At 43.8% G+C, this 25200-nt stretch overlaps 1 protein-coding gene across 1 annotated transcript; it reads right to left on the bottom strand.

The window, feature by feature from the left end:
- Positions 1-12884: 12884 nt before the first annotated feature.
- Positions 12885-15727, bottom strand: LOC129817103 (protein sel-1 homolog 1-like). The gene is made up of 5 exons (XM_055872053.1): positions 15715-15727; positions 13858-14030; positions 13647-13775; positions 13141-13388; positions 12885-12921 (listed from the first exon to the last, which is right to left on the bottom strand). The coding sequence occupies exons 1-5, from the start codon at positions 15725-15727 to the stop codon at positions 12885-12887; spliced, it is 600 nt and encodes a 199-aa protein (XP_055728028.1).
- Between the last annotated feature and the right edge of the window lie 9473 nt (positions 15728-25200).

The raw sequence follows: 25200 nt of genomic DNA on the forward strand, positions 1-25200 counted from the left end.
GCATTACTCGGATGTGTGAAAGAGGGCAATGAATGGGCCTCGGAGCATTTTACGGCCTTAATATAAGTAAAATAATTGAATCATCTAAACTAAATAAGATCTACCATAAATCACCCCCATACTCAACTGGCGGACCGTGGTCCGGACCCAGAACGGGGTCAATACGGTGCGCGGACCCAGAACGAGGTCAGTACTGCACGTGGACCCAGAACGGGGTCAAATACTTGAGTACCCCTGCCCTAAATAATCTGACAGTCACACAGGCCTACATCCACAATTTTGAAATGTTATCATCAGTAAAAGGTTGAGACAGTGTTTCCTCTAAGAAGCAATTTTCTGTAAAAAAAAACATTCAAGAAGCATGCTCTAATAACAGCCACTAAATAAAACTGAATTATTCAAATAAATGCTTTTCTGTAATTTAGCTCAACATACTGGTAGGCCAAGTGGTGGTGTTGTAGTGCATCTTGGAGTTACACTTCCTAAACATTCAGTCAATAATGGATTGGATTTACATAGTGGTCTTTCACCAGGTGCTCAAAGGGCTTTTACATCGCATGCAGCATAAACTCTCCGCATTCACCACCAATGCGTAGCGCCAACCTGGGTAATATGTAATGCCATTTTGAGCCATGGAATTCATCAGACATCAGTTGGAGTGAAAGAGATACAATAGATTGTCAAAGTGAAAAAGGTAAAGTGACAAAACACAATACAGTGGATAATGTTGTGGTGACCTGGGTAGAGGGTGATTCATTCAGTAGAACACGTAGCTACCCTCAGTGCACCGCTGACCCCAAGGTCACTTTATTACATGGGAATGGATTACATTTGCCAGCTGCTGCCTCTCCCTCCCTCCTCTCTACAAGGAATCTGAAGGAAGAGAATGTAACTAGAGGTCAGGGGGCAGAAACAGTGGAAAGATAACAGTACAGCATCCTTGTTCAGTACTGTGACAATTCAGGAGGGTCAGTGTGTTTAGTGCTCTGTCAATGGCGTGAACTCATTCTCTGGGATTAGATTGATCCTGGTTTGGGATTAGTGGACATGTCAGCTCTGGCACCAATCTGACAAAGAATTGGCTTTCCTCAGCTATGTTCTAGAAATGTAGCTCTGTTCACATTTGTGCATTGAATATCATTCCTCACTGTTGTAACGTCCCTCTTTATGTTTGAATACTTATGCTTATAAGAACTGAGGTCGGACATACTTTAGTTGAAATACTTTGAGTATGCTGGCATTACATGGTTGTTCACAGGGCTTCCAAGCACAACTATATGTCCCTTGTAAAACATGCAATTTGAGTATTTCTGTACAAATACAAGGACTGTATTACAGTATAATGTTTACAAAATTACACCTGTAAAAGTGACTTGTGGTATGAACAAAAACCAAAGGAAACATCTTACTGCATACATGTGTTACCTTTTGTAATAATACTTCAATGTTTGTTCTAACTTTTGAGCTTTTGCAAATTTTGATAACTCCTCAAACACAACTTGTATCTGTACTATATTTACAGATACAACAGAGCTAAAAAAAAATGGTCCTGCTTAACAACAAAGCCAAGGCAAAGAGCTATGGCAAAAGGAAATATCACTTCTGTGGACATACATAAATTCCTAAGCGGTTTACTTACATTATAAACGTTGTACCATTTGATCTAACTCAGTAAACTTCAAATGTATCCCTTCTAGCAATAACAAGGACTAAACACAACAATTTAAGACCGTTACATAACAGTTCTGTAAAGGGTGTAGGGACAGGAGGCTGGTGATAAACTGATCGACTCCCTTCCTTAAAGATAAACGGCATCAATATTTCTTACTTTAACAACATTCACTTGGCAGACATCTCTATTCCCCTCCAAGCAGACAAATGACCAAGCAAAAACATTATTGTCTGCAGTGTAGGTATATGGGTCAACATAACCACACTGACATAATCAGTGCTGAACTCCTTCAATATTGAAAAATGATGGGTTGAACATACCGGGTTGAACATACCCCATATTGCTTTGTGGAATAACAAATACATTTTTTATATCCTGTTTCTTTTTAAGATTTCAAAGAAGATCACACACTACTGGTTGGAAATGCCAGGATATCTTAGTGACACAACAATGACATTGAGAATGGCACAAATCAGTTAAAGCGTAATCACATGATACAACATATCTTCAAGACAGATAAGGAAAACAAGTGTCTTCTCGGTGCGTGATTACTGAATGGTCGATGCTAAGACTTCTGCTGTCTGTGATGTTGCTGTTTTGGCTGTTCTGAGGGCAAAGGGGTGTGCAACTCAATATTAGGAAGGTGTCCTTGTTTTGTACACAGTGTATATTATGTTCCTTAGGGCATTTTTCTTCACGTTTCTATTCGACCAAGCGTTCACATATTATTCACTCTACTATTTTTCCTATCAACAAAACAACAGATGTACATACAAGCAAATAACTCCCTCTGCTGTCTGTTTCTGGAACAACATGTCCAGATATTGAAAGACACACAGCAACTACTCCCCAGATTGTCTGTGCCTCTTTCAGGCCTTTCCAAAGGTTGGTGACTGTTGGATACCGGAGGTAGGTCATCCACTTCATAAAGTCCTCCTAAGTGGCATGCACAGGGAGCCACAACTTTAACGCACATGTGTTGGCCTCTGGGAAGATCATTTTTTGTTCCTGCAACACTGTTGAGTGTAGGAACTCGATGGTTGACTTGTCATCAAAACCAAACGGTGGGATCTTTGATGCCTCAGTGGCAAAAACCAGTACATCTTCAAGAGTTAGAGGGATAGTTTCTCCCCCCTCCTCCTCTGGCTTGATGAATGCATCTCTCCCTAAGAAATAAAAAATAATAAATTAAGCCATTTTTACTTTTAAATGCTCCAACTAAACAACCTAGATGAATGCCTATACATGTCTTAAACAAGGCTGTTTTAAAGCCACCATTCAGTTCTCATTGCGGCGGTGCTGGACTGTAATGTGTCGAGGACACCAAGGGTCATTAGACCCTCTTTAAACCTTTTTAAAAGAGCAAATGTGATCATTAGCATAGATGACAAACAAATTGCAGAATACATTTCTCCACAAATACCTGAGATTACACTATGATCCACCACTGAGTCATTTAGTCAGTTTTAGCTGTGATTGAGAAGTACAATTAGGAATTTGTTATTCAAAATGTGATTCTGAATGGAACTTAGTCACCTCAATCATATTGCATGTTAACAAAGCAGAATCACTGTTAAGTGTGACATTTTACAATACAAGGACAGCAATGTCATTTTATTGTGCTCCACTGACAGCCAATTGCTATCCAAAATCAACAGAATACAAACATTGCTGCCCCACCACTGCTTGGGCCATGTTGACATGAAACTGACGCTAAGCTTGAAGGTGCCGTTTCTGGGCTTGGCAGCTGTCACACAATGCATCATCAATAGAGTTAGAGGCTGCCAAATGAAGAGCGTGTTTTAGTACAACACTTCAAACAGCAGTGGGCACCGTCGTACATACCCATACAGATTCCACGCAGCTCCTCATCATCCACCTCTGCCAGTGTGCGCAGTGGGGTCAGCTTCCCTGATAACTAGCAGAAGAGTCGATCGGAGAAGGCACATGGCCCCACCCCTAAAAAAATAAAGGAGAGCCGCACACTCTAGGAGCTCAGATGCAAAAATATTTATGTCCAACATTTCGACAGACAAGCTGTCTTCAGGGTATAAATGAAAATAAATGATGACCATACCTATGGAGTCAAGTGCCAGGCTTTTCTGGTCCTCTCGTACAACAAAAAAATTGGATTCAGAATGACTTTAATAAGAAGCCTGACGAATTCACGGGACGGCCCACCAGCCTCCATTGCTTCTTCGCCTTTTCCACACGTGTCCACAAGAATAACATTTATCTTCAGTTGAAAGTCCGTTTAGCACTTTCCAGCACCATTGCCCTGACCACATTGACAACATTGCCGACAGGTTTGTTGAAATCTACTTTTGACCTCAGGGCCACCAGCCAATCCTTCAGGTCTGGTCTGAAACAGAAGCATCACAGTTGTGTCAACAAGATGACTGGTTTTGTATATTTATAAAGTAACAATCCTTAATCATCACTTTAAATAACTCCAGTCCCGTCATACATAGTACTAAAACTTGGGTTTTGAGAAATTGTATCACTCAAATCCATTTACGTAGCTCTGGATGCAAGGACTAACTGACTGTTAAATGCTATTTTTAAACTCGCTAAAGAGGGCACAAAAATACATGCTACATTGTAAATGTGATTTATCATCTGACCAACCTAGTATTGTATTTAAATGTAACAGAAATTCCCCCCAAAACATACTCTTCCTCAGGGGGACGGCGACTGGGTGCTGGAGGAGAGGGCCTACTGGCAGGGGGAGAGCGACTGCGCGTTGAGTGAGATATGCTGCGGGCTGTAGAGTGTCTGTGGGATGGAGCTGACATAGTAGATGCACTAATTTCATGAAACACATACGACAACAGTACAGGTTTGTGTTAATAACATGACCTCTGGATGGAAAACACATGATGGAAAGTGTCATTCACTCACCTCTACTTCCTCCCCTGACCACAACACATATATAGTGCAGGCTTGGGTCAGTCCATTTCGAGCTATGCTCCCCTCCTTCGTGCTCCTCAAGATGTTGTTTAAAAATTGGAACTGGAGGGAGAACATCTTGCTGGCCATTACCTTAGTCCCGGCAAAAGCACTCAAAATGAGCGGGACACTAATCCGGACGCTTATAAGAAATCACGCTAAGCCCTCTGACAAAACATCAGACAGGCATAGTGTCAATACAGGACTAAAATCAAATCCTACTATACCAGCTCTGATGCTCGTCGGATGTGGCAGGGTTTGCAAACTACCACGGATTACAAATGGAAACCCAGCCGCAAGCTGCCCTGTGACGCGAGCCTACCAGACAAGCTAAATGTCCTCTATGCTTGCTTTGAGGCAAGCAACACTGTGTGATCACGCACTTCGTAGCCAATGTGAGTAAGACCTTTAAACAGGTTAACCTTCACAAGGTCGAATGCCAGCCGGATTACCAGGACGTGTACTCAGAGCATGTGCTGACCAGCTGGCAAGTGTTTTCATTTTCAACCTCTCCCAGTCTGTAACACCTACATGTTTCAAGCAGACTACCATAGTCTCTGTGCCCAAGAACACAAAGGTTACCTGTCTAAATGACTATCACCTCCGTAGCACTCACATCTGTAGCCATGAAATACTTGAAAGGCTGGTCATGGCTCACATCAGCACCATCATGCCAGAAACCCTAGACCCACTCCAATTCGCATACCGCCCCAACAGATCCACAGATGACGCAATCTCAAGCACACTCCACACTGCTCTTGCCCACCTGGACAAAATGAACACCTATGTGAGAATGCTGTTCATTGACTACAGCTCACCATTCAACAACATAATGCCCACAAAGCTCATCACTAAGCTAACGACCCTGGGACTAAACAGCTCCCTCTGCAACTGGATCCTGAACTTCCTGACGGGCCGTCCCCAGGTGGTAAGGGTAGGCAACAACACATCTGACAGGTATGCTGCAGTTGCAGAATTTCGGATTTGACATAGGAGTAAATAATATTTTATTGAGCGGCAAAACTTGAATATAACAACATTTCCAATCTAAGTGTGAAATATAATTGCTGACACAAAAAAAGCAACATTTGGGAAAATAATTGTATTTGGATAGAAGGTCATGCTTAGGCGAATAAACTATAAATGGAAATAAAGGGCTACAGTTTACACTTTTATAGGTGTTTCATGAAATGTTGTTTTTAGAAAAGGAGTGTGTTTAAAAAGTACTGGGGCAATTGTAATTATTTCAATAAAATATGGGAGGGCAATGGTGTTGCACATGTCACAATTAATATCTGCACTATGGGGAGATTTGATGTGTCCCTCTTTTTAAGTCCCTCTTAACTCACCTGCACATTCATTTTCTTTGTTCTTTCTTTTCGATAGTTGTTTTTAATTCATAAAATAATATTAATTGGAATGTGATATAACTGATAACATTAAATGACATTGGAATATAACATTTAATAATTATAACACATAACTGTAACGGCGGTCCTCCTCCTCTCCATCTTCGGAAGAGGAGGAGTATTGAGGGAACCAAGGCGCAGCGAAGTTTGAACACATATTTATTTAACAAAGACACAAACTTGTATAAACTAACAAAACGGTGTAGACAGACCTATACGACGAACTTACATAAAACAAGAAGAACGCACGAATAGGACAATTAGACTACACAAACCGAACAAACCGTAACAGTCCCGTATGGTGCAAACAATTACACAGACACGGAAGACAATCACCCACAACGAACACTGTGACAACGCCTACCTAAATATGACTCTTAATTAGAGGAACGCCAAACACCTGCCTCTAATTAAGAGCCATACCAGGCAACCCAAAACCAACACAGAAAACATAGAATGCCCACCCAACCTCACGTCCTGACCAACTAACACACATAACAAACTAACATAAATAGGTCAGGAATGTGACATAACCCCCCCCATAAGGTGCGAACTCCGGGCGCACCAGCACAAAGTCTAGGGGAGGGTCTGGGTGGGCATCTGACCACGGTGGTGGCTCAGGCTCCGGGCGAGGTCCCCACCCCACCATAGTCAATCCCAACCTCCATCTACCCCTAAAAATGTCCACCCATATCTTACCCCCACAAAATCCTCTTTGTAACATCCATGACAGGGACAGCACCGGGACAGAGGGATAAATCAAGACAGAGGGATAGATAAGAATAAAGAGGTAGATCAAGATAGAGAGGGAGATCATAATAGAGGGGCAACTCCGGACTGAAAGGCAGCTCCGGACAGAGAGACAGCTCCGGACTGAGGGGCAGTTCTGGGTATATAGCCATTTCTGGCTGAAGGGCAGCTCCTGGCTGACTGACAAATCTGGACGCTCATGGCAGGCTGACGGCTCTCGACGCTCATGGCTGGCTGACGGCTCTCGACGCTCATGGCTGGCTGACGGCTCTCGACGCTCATGGCTGGCTGACGGCTCTCGACGCTCATGGCTGGCTGACGGCTCTCGACGCTCATGGCTGGCTGACGGCTCTCGACGCTCATGGCTGGCTGACGGCTCTCGACGCTCATGGCTGGCTGACGGCTCTCGACGCTCATGGCTGGCTGACGGCTCTCGACGCTCATGGCTGGCTGACGGCTCACGACGCTCATGGCTGGCTGACGGCTCTCGACGCTCATGGCTGGCTGACGGCTCTCGACGCTCATGGCTCGCTGGCGGCTCTCGACGCTCATGGCTGGCTGACGGCTCTCGACGCTCATGGCTCGCTGGCGGCTCTGGCCGCTCATGGCTCGCTGGCGGCTCTGGCCGCTCATGGCTCGCTGGCGGCTCTGGCCGATCCTGTCTGGTTGGCGGCTCTGGCCGATCCTGTCTGGTTGGCGGCTCTGGCAGATCCTGTCTGGTTGGCGGCTCTGGCAGATCCTGTCTGGTTGGCGGCTCTGGCGGATCCTGTCTGGCGGGCGGCTCTGGCGGATCCTGTCTGGCGGGCGGCTCTGGCGGATCCTGTCTGGCGGGCGGCTCTGGCGGATCCTGTCTGGCGGGCGGCTCTGGCGGATCCTGTCTGGCGGGCGGCTCTGGCGGATCCTGTCTGGCGGGCGGCTCTGGCGGATCCTGTCTGGCGGGCGGCTCTGGCGGATCCTGTCTGGCGGGCGGCTCTGGCGGATCCTGTCTGGCGGGCGGCTCTGGCGGATCCTGTCTGGCGGGCGGCTCTGGCGGATCCTGTCTGGCGGGCGGCTCTGGCGGATCCTGTCTGGCGGGCGGCTCTGGCGGATCCTGTCTGGCGGGCGGCTCTGGCGGATCCTGTCTGGCGGGCGGCTCTGGCGGATCCTGTCTGGCGGGCGGCTCTGGCGGCTCTAGCGGCTCCTGTCTGGCGGGCGGCTCTAGCGGCTCCTGTCTGGCGGGCGGCTCTAGCGGCTCCTGTCTGGCGGACGGCTCTAGCGGCTCCTGTCTGGCGGACGGCTCTAGCGGCTCCTGTCTGGCGGACGGCTCTAGCGGCTCCTGTCTGGCGGACGGCTCTGCAGGCTCATGGCAGACGGGCGGCTTTGCAGGCTCATTGCAGACGGATGGCTCAGACGGCGCTGGGGAGACGGATGGCTCAGACGGCGCTGGGGAGACGGATGGCTCAGACGGCGCTGGGGAGACGGATGGCTCAGACGGCGCTGGGGAGACGGATGGCTCAGACGGCGCTGGGGAGACGGATGGCTCAGACGGCGCTGGGGAGACGGATGGCTCAGATGGCGCTGGGGAGACGGATGGCTCAGATGGCGCTGGGGAGACGGATGGCTCAGACGGCGCTGGGGAGACGGATGGCTCAGACGGCGCTGGGGAGACGGATGGCTCAGACGGCGCTGGGGAGACGGATGGCTCAGATGGCGCTGGGGAGACGGATGGCTCAGATGGCGCTGGGGAGACGGATGGCTCAGATGGCGCTGGGGAGACGGATGGCTCAGATGGCGCTGGGGAGACGGATGGCTCAGATGGCGCTGGGGAGACGGATGGCTCAGATGGCGCTGGGGAGACGGATGGCTCTGGCCGGATAAGGCGCACTGTAGACCTGGTGCGTGGTGCCGGAACCGGAGGCACCGGGCTAAGGACACGCACCTTCATACTAGTGCGGGGAGCAGGGACAGGGCACACTGTACTCTCAAAGCCCACTCTATACCTGGTGCGTGGTACCGGCACTGGTGACACCGGGCTGAGGACAAGCACATCAGGATTAGTAGGGGGAGAAGAAACAGTGTGTACAGGGCTCTGGAGACGCACAGGAGGCTTAGTGCGTGGTGCCGGAACTGGAGGCACCGAACTGGATACACGCACTACAGGGAGAGTGCGAGGAGGAGGAACAGGGCTCAGGAGACGCACTGGAGACCAGACGCGTTGAGCCGGCCTCATGACACCTGGCTCAATGCCCAATCTAGCCCTACCAGTGCGGGGAGGTGGAATAACCCGCACTGGGCTATGCACTCGTACAGGAGAGACCGTGTGCTCTACTGCGTAACACAGCGCCTGCCCGTACTCCCGCTCTCCACGGTAAGCCTGGGAAGTGGGCGCAGGTCTCCTACCTGCCCTTGGCCCACTACCTCTTAACCCCCCCCCCAAGAAATTTTTGGGTGTTACTCACGGGCTTTTTGGGCTTCCGTGCAAGACGCATTCCCTCATAACTCCGGTTCCTCTCTCCGGTAGCCTCTGCTCTCCTCAGTGCCTCCAGCTGTTCCCATGGGAGGCGATCCCTACCAGCCAGGATCTCCCATGTGTAGCAACCTTTCCCGTCCAATATATCGTCCCAAGTCCATTCCTCCTTCTTTTCCTGTCCCTTACTCCGTTTACTCCGCTGCTTGGTTGTGGAGATTTGGTGGGTGATTCTGTAACGGGGGTCCTCCTCCTCTCCATCTTCGGAAGAGGAGGAGTATTGAGGGAACCAAGGCGCAGCGAAGTTTGAACACATATTTATTTAACAAAGACACGAACTTGTATAAACTAACAAAACAACAAAACGGTGTAGACAGACCTATACGAAGAACTTACATAAAACAAGAAGAACTCACGAATAGGACAATTAGACTACACAAACCGAACAAACCGTAACAGTCCCTTATGGTGCAAACAATTACACAGACACGGAAGACAATCACCCACAACGAACACTGTGACAACGCCTACCTAAATATGACTCTTAATTAGAGGAACGCCAAACACCTGCCTCTAATTAAGAGCCATACCAGGCAACCCAAAACCAACACAGAAACAGAAAACATAGAATGCCCACCCAACCTCACGTCCTGACCAACTAACACACATAACAAACTAACATAAATAGGTCAGGAACGTGACAATAACTTAACTAATTAATTCAGTGTAACATTGTGGCAACTCTTGTGCTCTGTTATTGCACAAATCTAATTTGTAAATAGGTCACAAATAAAACTATCCCCAGTAAAATTGGAGCACAACTCATGAGCCCACCTCCTACACAGCTCACACCTAATACAGTCCCCACCTGTGACTGAAAACAGGGGGAGAGATGCCAATTGAAAAACTCTCTCTTAAAACATGCCTAGGAACTGCGGTAGAACTTTACCAAGCTGGATAAATCCGTCACTATTGAAACGTTGATTAATGTGCACTGTCCCTGCAAAAATGTAAATAAGCTCAAACTCAAAAACGTAGCTCGCTATCTAGCTATATAACATAAATTCTGTGTAAAATAGCTAAAAGGCTATAAAGTAGCATTAACTGTAAAGCTATCAGTCACTAGTGGAAACATTTGCAAGTGCAATTAAGTTACGTTATCTTTTTTCATGTATTTTACCTGAGAAGATCTGGTAGCTTATGCTAACTAGCTAGCTGGCTAGCATTTACTGCTAGTAAAGTTGTTAGCTAGAAAGTTAGCATAAACTAGCGCTAACCGGGCTAGTCATTGTGTAAATATTGCCCCCAACACACTCATCCAACATATTACTACTTTACAAAAAAAGTATATATTTTTCTCTCTCTCTTAACAAGTGGATTATTTATTTTGGCTTTTCTACTTGTATAGATCTAACTTCATTGGAATATATCTACAAAATCGTTTTGTTGAAATATCTCCAAAAGTTGTGATGACACAGATGTCACGCCCTGGCCTTAGTTATCTTTGTTTTCTTTATTATTTTAGTTAGGTCAGGTGTGACATGGGGGATGTATGTGTTTTGTATTGTATAGGGTTTTTTGTATGTTTATGGGGCAGTGTCTAGTCTAGGTGTATGTATGTCTATGGTTGCTTAGATTGGTTCTCAATTAGAGACAGCTGTCTATCGTTGTCTCTGATTGGGAAACATATTTAGGCAGCCATATTCATTGGGTAGTTCGTGGGTTATTGTCAATGTCTATGTGTAGTGTTTAGTGTCAGCACTATTTTGAATTATAGCGTCACTTTTGTTGTTTTTTGTAGTTTGTAAAGTGTTCTTTGTTTTTGTCTTCATTAAAAATAGAAGATGTATTCAAACCACGCTGCGCTTTGGTCCTCCTCTCTTCCACCATATAACGATCGTGACAACAGAGGACTTTTTTTTAGCAAGAGCAGTGGCAGCTAGGGAAATGTTGGGGAAATAATTGGGTGACATCTTGTGGTGAATTATAGGGGGGAGGGGCAGTTACCTCCTTGTACCCTAATGATCTCCAAAATTCAAGGCAAGTGCATGGTCATGATAACTGGCCTGACTGAATTATCAATCTAAAAATTGTTAGCTGACATGGCTAGTTGAGTGACTGTCTGACTGACAAAAGAAGAGAAAAGCTGCTGATGCACAACCAAATTTTGAACTTGCAGTCGGGGGCCCATAGCGGCCAGGGGCCCTACGTGACCACTTATGCCTGATTATAAAGTAATGTACATATGTCTGGGGGGTTGAATCATTGTTCAGTCCATACGTTTAAGAAGTACAGTATGTCAATTTCATTTCCAACTGTTTAACCCGAAACAAAAATGTATACTAAATTCAAATATTATTGATATGAAAGGAAGTAAATAACTTCCTTATACACTGTCCAAACATAAGTTACCTGACACCAATGTCCTCAGGTCTACCCCGCAATATCATGAGCATGAGCAACAGCTGACTTTACCATTGTCCTTACTAGGGTTGGGGGCTCAATTTATTTCACTTCTTTCAATTCAGGGAGTGGATTGGAATTTAAATCAGGAATAGAAAACTCCTTGTTGAAAAATAATTACCCAATGCCCTGGACATTACACTTAAGCAGATGGCCAAAGAATACCAAAAGCAAACACATTTTCCTAAATTGGTTTCTGTAACAGCTGTATAGTCAGTTGTCATCAACTTCCCAAAGTGTTTATAACCTGTAGTGTCATTATTATGATAGTGCTACGTCAGCCAAGACAGAAAAGTCAAGTTAAGAGTCACTATAACCATAACATACACTGAGTGTACAAAACATAATTAAGAACACCTTCCTAATATTGAGTTGCACTCCCCCCTTTGCCCTCCGAACAGCTTAAATTCGTCAGGACATGGACTCTACAAGGTGTCGAAAGCGTTCAACAGGGATACTGGCCCATGTTGACTACAATGCTTCACAGAGTTGTGTCAAGTTGGCTGGATGTCCTTTTGGTGGTAGACCATTCTTGATACACACGGGAAACTGTGAGCGTGAAAAACCCAACAGCGCTGCATTTCTTGACACAAACCGGTGCGCCTGGCACCTACTGCCATACCCCGTTGAATGGCACTTAAATCTTTTGTCTTGCCCATTTACCCTCTGAATGGCACATTATACGCAATCCTTGTCTCAGTTGTCTCAAGGCTCAAAAAACCTTCTTTAACCTGTCTCCTCCCCGTCATCTACACTGATTGAAGTGGATTTAACAAGTGACATCAATAAAGCATCAGAGCTTTAACCTGGTCAGTCTGTCATGGAAAGAGTAGGTGTTCTTAATGTTTTGTACACTCAGTGTACAGTGAAGAGTTTTGGTATTTATTAGGATCCCCATTAGCCAAATGTAGTCTTTCGACGACCTGGGCCAATGTTTCATTGCAGACAAGGAAATAGTGTGTAACCTATTATATCGTACCTTGTGTACTAGAGTGCACAAAACAAGACAGTTTCATTCCCAGATTGGATGATAATTAAGAAGATGCCTCGATCGCTCCACGTGGCTAGTTCTGAGAAGTGATTATGCTGCCGGTACCCTGAGTCACACACTAAGAGGTTTCGAGTTTATATTGTCTTTTCTACAGCCTCTGTTCCATGGCCTTGTCCATCAACCTGCTCCACTCCACTCCCCCCCTCACAGATTCCTTTCTTCATTCTTCAACTTGGGAGGTCTGAGAGCATTGACAGAGACGGAGAGTTAAGTAGGGCGAGTCTGGCCTGTTCAGTAGCCTACAGTCTGTGGTCAACATGCCGGAGTCATGAGGGAAAAGGTGGTGCCCAAGATGGGACGTTAGTCTTCCTTTACCCACCCCACCAACCCCCCCCCCCCCCCCCAGAGAAGAGGTAGAGGGTATGGGTCAGGATATCGCCTTCCCTTTCTCTCTTCCCACTCCATCTCTATCTCCCACTGCTGCGGCTGGGCCTCAGGTTGGGCCTGGGCCTCAGTTTGGGCCTGGGCCTCAGGTTGGGCCTGCGCCTGAGGAGGCCTGGCTGGGGGAGGAGAGGGCATTGCCTGGTGTTGTCTCTGGCGGTAGGCGATGACGGTGCCTAGCAGCAGGGCGATTACCGTCATTAGGTAGAGGTCCCACTCAGGGCCCAGGAGCTGGTCCAGGTCCACCTGACTGACCACCTCACTCATCTGGTGGAGGTGGAGGGAGGATGATACAGGGTGGGAGGGGAGAAAGAGAGGGGAGGTCAGAGGGAGCAGAAAGAGAGAGAGAGAGCATTGACTACATTGAACAAACTTAGTACAATCCCATGAATCCTGTACAAATGTAATAAATTAAGTTAGCCTCAAACATTGAGCCTGGCCCCCATGAGTTGAAATGGAAACAACCAGGGAAATGAAACTCCCAGAGGCACCGGATCCAGGAAGTGCTCTGTACTGTACACTCACGTTGAGGTCGTGCAGGTATTGCAGGGTGTAGACCAGGCGCAGTTTACACAGAGCCAGGAAGACGAGCACCTGGGCTTCGAGACTAGCCTCGGCAGCCATGTCGTAGAAACGCTTGGCCAGGTGGATATCCTACAGGAGGGGGAAAGTAAGGGGTTAGACTTATAGGGTTGCATGTGTGTATGAATGAGTTTGTTTATGTGCGTGTGCCAACCTGTTTGATGCCCAGGCCTTTCTCATGCATGTAACCCAGGTTAAACATGGCCTGAGCGCTGTGCTGCTGCTCCGAGGCCAGCCTATAGTGGATGACAGCGGTCTCGTAGTCCACGTCAGTACCGTACCCATAGAAGTGGTAGTCCCCCAGCTTTATCCTAGCCACTGTATAACCTGGGCCCAGTTTTTCAAACCAAATGTCATGGGATCATATAACATGATCTTTGTTGTAGCATATAATGGGATATGTTGGAAAATGTGTAGAATTGCACGACATTTGCTTTAAAACTGCAACAATGTCTCTGTGCCCCATGGCAAAATGAGTAGAATTGCATGACATTTGTTAAAAAATTCCAAAATTGTCTCTCCGCCCGATGGCAAAATGCGTAGAACTGCAGAAAGCTTGCTTTAACAGTGCAACATTTTCTCTACACCCCATGGCAAAAATGTGTAGAATTGCAGGAAATGTACAACAAAAAAAATGTATCCACTTGGTGGGGGGGCCTCGCAACCAAATTGCGCTAAGGGCCTCCAAAAGACTAAAGCCGGTCCTGTCTATAATAATGGCTAATTGGCTGTGTGTGGAGGTCAGTTCCCTTGTGCTACTAGCTCTATGACCGATCCTTTATGCTTTCTGTATAACTGGGCCCGGACTTTGTCACTCAGCTGTTTTGGGTGGGGGAGATAAGGTTGGCCTCATATAATGGCCGTGCACTCTGGCCGTGCATCACATTGTGCTGTCCCCGCACACCACACGCCACTATGGGGTGGCTTTTGATTGCCGTGGCAACCTGTGCGCTAGCCTCCTCTGCCAAAGGTAAGTGCTGGAACCAGCAGGAGAACGGCCTGCAAAGAGTCCCTATCTGTGCATATTTCACATTTTACACACACACACACACACACACACACACATTCCACACACATTCCACACACATGTCAGTTACTGTGGCCACATTGTTGGGGCGAGCAGTTTTTTCTGAAAGAGGGGCCTGGCTTGGGTAGGTCGATGTTGGTTTAGATAATGGAGGACTTGTTCAAAAAGGAACATCAGGGATTTTTGGTTTCAAAAGTTAGACATAAAAGTTTGGCAGCTCGCAGTGATGATAATGAAGACTACAGAAGTAGATCGTAATCACAACAGAAAAAATATGCTTTCCGCATAACCTGACTTCAGTTTCTCTTGGTCTTTTGTATTGGCTGCGTTATGTAAGCACCAGGACAAACTCAGCAGGCAAAACTGGTTGTAATGACATCATAATGATGTCATTTCAACCAGTTTCTGGTTGTTGTAATGACATCATTCCAACCAGTTTTGCCTGCTGGGAAGACACCCCTTCATGGATACTGTCTCTTTCTAAGGCAACAAGTGGTGGTGGCAGTATGAGGAAGGCATACGACACTACAGCCAGGAGGCTCTCCACAAGGTACTATCCCCTTTGACCCTTTTATCATCTTGGTGTAGGCTTGGTGTAGGGTGAAGTTGACCCTAGACGCTGATGTTGGAGCAGTTTTACATTTACGTAACTAATGGTTAAGGTTAGGATTGGGGGCGGGGAAGCTGATCCTAGATTTGTACCTCAGGGAAACTTCACCCCAGAGCTTTTATTTTCAGTATACGCCTTCCGTATCCTTTGGTAATGTAAAGGCCGTCATAACACATTCATAGCAATGAATGTGACAAGTTTAAATTCTCTTTCACCAATGGCATTTTGATTGAATGGTTATTTAGTGCTTATAAAGGTGTTATGTCATCTCACATCAAGGAGACCTATGCTAGATATTGATCTACAGTATGTTATTAAGCATTTGTTACCTGACTTGAATTACCTGAGGATATACTTCATTGGTCTGTGTGTACATCCCTTACACATTGGTATGTGTAGTTCATCATGCTACAGTTGAAGGGATAGTTCACCCAAATTACAAAATGACGTATTGGTTTCCTTGCCCTATAAATGGTCAATGGACAAGGTATGACAGCAATCCATGCTTTGGTTTGTTTCCTTGACACTGTTTCCACATGCTTACATTTTAGCATTTGTGCCACAAATCCCATTTAAGTCATGGGACTGATATTAGCATGATTTGAACATGATGTGTGAAAAATGCTCATTTTGGTCCCATGACTTGAATGGGATTTTGCCACATGCTAAAACATTAGCATTTGGAAACAGTGCCAGCCACTGCCAGGGAAACTACACCAAAGCATGGATTGCTGTCATAACTTGTAAATAAACTGCTTACAGGTTAGGGAAACCAATTTTGTAATTTGGGTGAACTATCTCTTTAATGACATGACTGACTGATTCTGCTATGACTACATGACCTTGGTTGTTTGTTATTCAAGTTAGTATTCAGTGTCATGTCAGGTTATCTGAATGTTTGTAGTTGTTTGTTCGGTATTGATAGCAATTGACGCACACGCACACACACACAGTTGTATCTTAGAGGTTGGAACATCTTTCTGGTCTGATGTGGATTCTTGTTCCCTTGCAACTCGTATTGGTACCAGGGGACCATCGTTTCCCCCATTATAATCAGAAATATGTACAGACATATTTACTGCGTTCTACCTTCTATCTGTGTATCTATTCTTTTCTCTCCTTCACTCTCATTCTTGTTTCAGGAGTTTCCAGAGAAAACCAGACCGGTGAACTTCACACATTCTCCTTTCCAATGTCCTGACATGAGTCGCTCGCCCACTGTCCCCTCATCAGGTAAGATGGAACCATCCTTTAGAGTTGATTTAGAAAGTCAATATGTGAACTGATCCCAGGCCAGTCTTATTCTCTAACTCAAAGGTGTGGTTTCCCGGACATGGTATTAATGTAAGCTTGTGGAATCAGGCAGCTTTGCAAGGCTAGGATACAGCACCATAATGTCCAGCCCCGGGAACAGGGTTTTGGGGACAGATCCTAGACCAGTCCTCAGAGACATCTTCAACTGCCTTCTCTCTGAGTAAATACTGTATGTTAGAGATCATCAACTAGATTTTATTGAGTGGATGGTCAGGGGCCCAGAAACATAATTACAAATAATTTGTAGACTAAATTGATTGCAAGACGCCCAACAGATATTATATTTGACTAAAACGTAATAATTTCAAACCTTGCTTGCATTTGTATATGATCACGTATAGTGCATTTGGAAAGTATTCAGACCAAATACAGGTGTGCCAAGAAGACTCAAGGATGTAATCACTGCCAAAGGTGCTTCAACAAAGTACTGAGTAAAGGGTCTGAATACTTATGTAAATGTGATATTTAATTTCTTTGTATTTTTATACATTTGCAAAAATGTATAAAAAACTGTTTTTGTTTTGTCATTATGGGGTATTGTGTGTAGATTGATGAGATGACAAAAACAATTTAATACATTTTAGAATAAGGCTGTAACGTAACAAAATGTGAAAAAATTCAAGCGGTCTGAATACTTTCCGAATGCACTGTATATCTCTCTTCTATGCATGTATACTTGGGAATACTTTGGAACAGATTCCAAAATTTGAATCACTTGGAGGTTATTTGCTGGAGTTTTAGTATTTTGTGTAAACCAATATTTTAATATATTTATTTATTATTATTATTATTGTTTTTGCACAGTAAACTTGGGGGGCCAAATAAAATCATCCGCGGGCCGCCAGTTGGGAAACCCTGTTGTATGTTTTCCTTGTGGGAGTTGAACAATTGGATCAATGTTGTTAGTGTAATGGTTTTGGATTCGTAACCTCCCTCCCCACCTATAAATCGCTAGCTTGAAAATCGAATCACGCTATTGTATCGCTAGCTTTTCTAGTGTAATAAACAAAGACGTGACCGCTTGTCAAGCATGGTCCCCGGTCCAAGCCCAGTAAGGGACAAGAAAGGAAGCAAGCACAGTGACACACCTCTTATATTAGCCCTCTACAACCTAATAGGATATGTAGACAGTGTAGGAGGCCACCTGGGTCAGCAATGTCAGCATTATAAATCTCTCTCTCTCTCAATATCCACCAATGTGTCCTCTCTCTTGACTTTGTCTCTCTTCTTGCTCTTTAGTTGAGTTGGTTAAGGCAGCGGACATTAAAGTCATTGCTGCCCTTGGGGATTCTCTGACGGTGAGTTCAACGTTGAGTTTGTCTTAACACAAACACTTTACACTTGACTCTTGACCAGAGTTTTTGGGGCTGTGGGTGTTACTTAAAGGGGGACGTGATTAGTATAACCAATTTTGGACTTTGCGATTAATGATAAATAGCCATTGATTCTTTAAGAATATAATTTACAAATGCTTCATGAGCTTAGTTTAACAGTTGTGCCCCATCAAAACCCAAAATATAAGCTCATTTTGCTCCATTCTTTGTAAACAATTAAATTATAAACAAACGTTGTATAGCTTCAAACCACGGTTAAAGGTCCAATGCAGACATTTTTATCTCTATATCAAATCATTTCTGGGTACCAATTCAGTACCCTACTGTGATGGTTTTGAATGTAATAAAAAAATCTCTATATATAAAAAAATAAACATTTTAGCAAAGACCAATTTCTCAAGCAAGAATGTTGCTAGGACTGTCTGAGAGTGGTCTGAGTGGGGAAGGGACAACTGAAAATTAGCTGTTATTGGCAGATGTTTAGAAAAAGTCCATCTCAACAAAACCATTATTTTATCTTACACTAGAAGGACATCATCATCATTTTCACAATTTCACAGTATTATTCCAACCTAATAGTTTGGAAATGTATATGAAATACAGGCAAATCACGTTTTTGACTGTACTGGGCCTTTAAAACTATAATGTTGACATCATGGATGGTCAGTCCTCACATCCACAGCTCAGTCTATGAATTTAAGAGTGGTTACATTTCTCCAGCCCTATCCCTCAGCTGTTTACCAAAACAAGTGATGGGGTGGCTGCTTTGTTGTTTTTCAAATCCCGTATTTCCCCTTCAAAGCAACTGATGTCACCTTTTCAAAACTGAAACTAGTAAATGCAAACGAAATCCATGTCTAGCATATTGGAGCAGTTTCACTCAACGCTGCATGGAAATATATGGAAAGTAGTTACTGTAATGAGTTTAACTGAACTTACTGGACTGGCCTAATACAACTAACCAATTCATTTAAAGCTGTTGTGGGCTCAAGACCTCAATGCATTTAAACCATTAAACCACTGCAGATCAGGGCCATTAGAAATTCTGTTCAGGCCAGGGAGAGAAAAAAAATTAACATTGAACTCAGAATGTTCTAATCGTTCAGGCAGATTGCTTTAATCATAATAGCTGAATTTGCTAATCTTTGGCACGTACAGTGCCTTCGGAAATAATCAGACTCCTTGACTTTTTCCACATTTTGTTACGTTACAGCCTTATTCTAAAATGTATTTAATCTTTTTTTCCCCTCCTCAATCTACACACAAATAAAAATTGTTGCTAATTTATGAAAAAATACGATAACACATTTACATAAGTATTTAGACCCTTTACTCAGTACTTTGTTGAAGCACCTTTGGCAGCGATTACAGCCTCGAGTCTTCTTGGGTATGACACTACAAGCTTGGCACACCCGTTTTTGGGGAGTTTCTTCCAATCTTCTCTGCAGATCCTCTCAAACTCTGTCAAGTTGGATGGGGAGTGTTGCTGCACAGCTATTTTCAGGTATCTCAAGAGATGTTAGATCGGGTTTAAGTCCGGGCTCTGGCTGGGCCACTCAAGGATATTCAAAGACTTGTCCCAAAGCCACTCCTGCACTGTCTTGGCTGTGTGCTTAGGATTGCTGTGTGGTTGGAAGGTGAACCTTCTCCCCAGTCTGAGATCCTGAGCTCTCTGGAGCAGGGTTTCATCAAGGATCTCTCTGTACTTTGTTCCTTTAATCTTTTCCCCATCCTGACTAGCCTCCCAGTCCCTGTCGCTGAAAAACATCCCCACAGCAAGATGCTGCCACCAGCATGCTTTACCGTAGGGATGGTGCCAGGTTTCCTCCAGACGTGACGCTTGGCATTCAGGCCAAAGAGTCTTAAGGTGCCTTTTGGCAAACTCCAAGCGGGCTGTCATGTCCCTTTTACTGAGGAGTGGCTTCCGTCTGGCCGCTCTACCAGAAAGGCCTAATTTGTGGAGTGCTGCTCTACCAGAAAGGCCTAATTGGTGGTTGTCCTTCTGGAAAGTTCTCCCTTCTCCACAGAGGAACTCTAGAGCTCTGTCAGAGTGACCATCGGGTTCTTGGTCACCTCTCTGACCAAGGCCCTTGTCCCCCGATTGCTCAGTTTGACCGGGTGGCCAACTCTTGGAAGAGTCTTGGTGGTTCCAAACTTCTTCCATTTAAGAATGATGGAGGCCACTGTGTTCTTGGGGACCTTCAATGCTGGAGACCTTTTTTGGTACCCTTCCCCAGATCTGTGCCTCGACACAATCCTGTCTCAGAGCTCTTCGGACAATTCCTTCAACCTCATGGCTTGGTTTTTACTCTGACATGCACTGTCAACTGTGGGACCTTATATAGACAGGTGTGTGCCTTTCCAGACCATGTCCAATCAATTTAATTTACCAGAAGTGGATTCCAATCAAATTGTAGAAACATCTCAAGGATGATCAATGGAAACAGGATGCACCTGGGCTCAATTTCGAGTCTCATAGCGAAGGGTCTGAATACTTATGCAAATAACGTATTTCTGTTTTTTATTTTTAAAGCAATTCCCAAAAATTCGAAAACCTGTTTTTGCTTTGTCATTATTGGGTATTGTGTGTAGATTTCAGATTTTTCTTAATCCATTTTAGAATAAGGGTTACTTCCCGAAGGCACTGTATGTCAAGGTCATAGTTGAATAATCTTTGACCATTCATTGCGGTCATGGCTGTATCATACTGGAAGTTACTGTTTCGATTAACATACTGTAGTTTGCAATTAACAGTTTTGTGGTTACTGTCTCACTTGAAAGGAAAGTGTTATTAATGGGTATAACCATATGACTCACCTTGTGGTTGATTGTTTGATGAATTGCTACATGGACTGTCTTGCCCTCTCTATTCAGACCGCCATAGGTGCCAATGCCACCAACGTCCTTGGGATTCCTATCGAGTTCCGTCACGTGTCATGGAGGTACCCAATGAATTGTCTTTAGATGAGAATATGACAAGAATGATGAGAATAAGAATTGTATCAAGATGACAACTTTGCATAGTAATGTATGTTTTCTTGTCCGTTATTTGGTTATTCTGAATGATAGTTCTCTGTCTAATAATAATCAGTCAATTGTTGTCATAATTTGGAAGTAATGCAATTGTTTTTGAATGACAACTTAATGACACTATAGTGGAAAATGTCTTGTGCCTTGCAGCATCGGGGGCCATGGATCATACCAAGATGTCATTACACTGGCAAGTAAGTGCCTTTCGACTCAAATAGCACCTTGAGCTTTGTAGGAACTTTAGTCATTCATTGGCACAAATTAATTCTATCCAGACTGATCTTGGACAGCCTGGTCCCAGATCTGTTTGTGTCCTTGACAACTTCATTTCTATAATTGTAAAGCCATAGATGGCAATGAGTGACAAGGAGTGGGCGTAATAGAACAGCAATGCTGGCACTCAGGCTTTATCTTGCATTGTTTTTGCCTGGTTATGGTTAGGTTTGAAGTAATAGCAGATCCTTGATCTATGGTTAGAGGCAACATCTACCTTGACGATAGAATGCACAGTGACTATCATCCTTCATGTTCTACCTGTGTGAGCGTAAAGGTGTAGGGGGAAGTTGCCCCTAGATGCTGATCTGGGGTCAGTTTTGCATTTCCCCCACTAATGGTTAAGGTTAGAATTGGCGAGGGAAAGCTTATCCTAGATCTGTATGTAGGGGAAACTTCACCCCAGAGATGGAGACAAAGGAAGAGAATGTGCTCAGCTCTAAATCCTCTTGTGTAACCCAATAGAAAGGGTGCTTGGAACCAAAAATCAATCAAATAAAAAAGGCCAGCACTCACTTATATATATATATATATATATATATATATATATATATATATTAGATTTTTTCTCCCTGTGTGAACCCTCCTTTGCATGTGCTCTAGATATCGTAAGGCTTTTCAATCCCAATGTGCTTGGTGCTGCCCCAGCCAAGACTGTCCATGGAACCTCAGCCCCCCTCAGCGAAACAGGATTCAACCTGGCCGTGACCGGACACAACACCTTGTAAGAAACCACTATGGTGAAATATGCAAATATACTTTCTGTCTGCCAGAGATTTAACCAATGAAAGTGATGCATAGAGTTGCGTGCACTAAAAAGCTAGTTTGTGCCATGGTACTGGCACAGTGCTTGTATAACACAGTGGTCTGATGTCTCATAGCATATCTAAACTAACTTTTAAGTGGCTGCAGATTTGAGTTACACTAGTCTCGTGTAGCCATACCTCGAAATCACGTTGTTGTCACACCTCATTTCTCGATGAGGCCAGAGTTACATACACAATCTGACGATTTCAACGATATTATGTGTAGCTGCCTGTGCTACACTCATTTATTTTGTTTCATGACTAATTTCTGTCGGTGTACTTATTGTTTATTTCATTCTGTAACAGCTCAAAATAATCTTAAATTTGGGTTGTTCGTTTTAAAGTTTTTTATTTAGACTTTTGAAAATAAGTAATGAATGTGACAATCCTAGATATGGAAAGATGCCACACCTCCTATCCTTGCAATGGTGTCTTCTGTGACGGCTTGGACAGAGACATTGATGGCTATCTCCATTTTAAAGTAGTAAATTGCTTATTTTTCTACTTACAAGAGTGTATTGTCAGTTTGTAAATAAACTGAAAAGGTGCATATCACCACCTGTTGTGCTGGATTGTGTATTGTCTGAACCGGTATAAAGCCAAGGTTGGTGATTTACAGCCACCTGCAGTTATGAAATGTTTGCTCAGGAGTATAATTAATTGGCTGACCCTTCCTGCTGATGTGACTGGAATTAAGGCACTGTCCAGGGTTGCTCTCTATCCAACTCTATGGTGACACTAGCCTTGACTAACCCTTCTCTGATAATGTTCTGAAAGACTCATATTTCCCAGTGTTCCTCCTGATAATATTATCTGCCTATTCCATGCTAAGATGGGACATTGTGTCACAGTTTTGACCTTCACTAATATCACAATCAAAATGATTTTAAAACACACTCAGTATGATTTTTATGGCATGCACAACTCAGGAAATATCAAAATGCTGCTAATTAAAAAAACAAAAACAAACACATTCTACAAACAAACACATTTTCTCTGATTCAGCCACTTGTAAATTCAGTATTTCTGGTATTCAATAAAATGTGCAAATGTTTATTCACGTCATTAATACTATTGGAGACATATTTCCCATTTAACAGGCTTAAAGCTACAGTGTGGGATTTAAAAAACAACAACAAACTGACCACTCGGCCCTTTGTTTTGGTTAACAGCTGAGGGGTGGGGCTGGAGATATGTAACCACTCTTAAACTCATATATACTATATACTCATAACTCGAGTTGGAGCTATGGATGCCAAGACAGACAACCATGAGTTCAAAATGATAGTTTACCTAGTTTTGAAACTATACAGTGTTTGCTTACAACAACGTTAAAACAAGCTTCTATTTGGTGTTCGGATGGGGTAAGACAGTTGAACTAAGCTCATCGGTGTTTATAAGTTACATTCCCGCAATAATCAATGGCTCTCATCAATTTAAAATCCCAAAATGAATGTACCAATAGCAGACTGTAGCTGGTGCTTTTTGCCTCAGTGTTATGATGTGTATTGTAATGTTGCGTAACTGTCCCTTAGTAATCTACCAGGGCAGACCAGACATCTCATCGACACACTGAGAAACTATAAGGTAAGAACCCCCCTACGTCTCCAACATACTGTATAGGATAAAAACCCTGTTATATTCAAACTCGTCTGATAACAACTTGTGCTATTTAGACCTTATCACTGAAAGAAATGGTAGCATAGGTGACGGTGTGTTTCTGCTTTAGCCTACTAAAGAAGAGCAGAACTCTAAAATGACATCAGGTGTTTAGAAGTGTGTACCACTCGATCTCATCGGTGTTCTATTTGGTTGTGAAGATTATGGTAATACTACATTTGGAAATACCATAAACACATGTGAAATTGGTAATAAATACATTTCAATACCAAACCAAACCTTTGGGGAATCATTATCTTGCCAAAATAAAACAGCTAGACAAACAGACTGGCACCCAACCGGGATTTGATTATGATTGCATTTGAGATCAGCAACTCTCTTTTCAAACCAATGTCTAATAATTCTTTATTCATTTGAATAGCAATTTTATTACAGTGATAAATTAACTACTGACTGACTACTGTATCCCTCTTTCATCCCTTTCTTTACCCAGGGCCTGAACTTTGATGAGGACTGGAAGCTACTGACCATTCTCATAGGCATGAATGACATCTGTGATTACTGCAAGGATAAGGTCTGTGTCATTATAATATGCAGGCTATGCAACTTCATGTGCATATCATAAAGAAAGAGCAAAGGTGTTCACTTTCGGCGCTTGTTTCAACACTCTCCTTCCCAGGTTCTTTTCTCAGTGGACAATTACATTCACTACATGACGAACTCCTTGGAAATGCTAATGAATGAGGTAACATCGGGAGAGCTCACAAATATTATCTATGAATATTTTTTTTATAATCCCTTAAAGCGGCAATCGGCAGTTGAAACAACAAACAAAGCGTAATCCCCGCCCCTGTTTTGGTAAAAAAAAATGAGGGATGACGGTGGAGAAATGCCATCACTCTCAAATTCATAGACAGAGCTATGGATGCCAGTACTGACCATCTATGATATACAAATGATAGTTTTAACGATGTTTTAAGGCTATCGTGTTTGTTTACATTTACTTTGTTTATAAACATTGGAGAAAAACAAGCTCATAATTTGGGTTCTGATGGGGTACGACAGTTGAACCAAGCTCATGAGGCATTTATAAGTTATATTCTTCAAGAATAAGTGGGTACATATCATTAATTGGACGTAGCAACTGCAGATTGCCCCTTTAAAGTATACTTCTCAATGGGTCTTCCCTGAATAAATAGGGAAAATACATAGAATACTGTTTTATTACATTATAAATTATGATTTACAACACTTAACACTCATAATGGTAGAGTATAGGTAAGGGATAATCAACGAGGGGCTATGCGTTCTCTGGAAAGTACATTATCCGTTTTATACCATGGCTATAATTTAGCACATGTACGGCTAGAAATGTGTTGATTTGCAGGTAAAAATTTGTTCAACATCCACTGAAGTAGCTAGCAAGTTTCCTAGATAACTACATTAGTTGCCTTGTTAGCTAAACGAACAAACTTGCTAGTTT

The sequence above is a fragment of the Salvelinus fontinalis genome, chromosome 20 (genome assembly GCF_029448725.1).
Source record: "Salvelinus fontinalis isolate EN_2023a chromosome 20, ASM2944872v1, whole genome shotgun sequence".
Lineage (NCBI taxonomy): Eukaryota > Metazoa > Chordata > Actinopteri > Salmoniformes > Salmonidae > Salvelinus > Salvelinus fontinalis.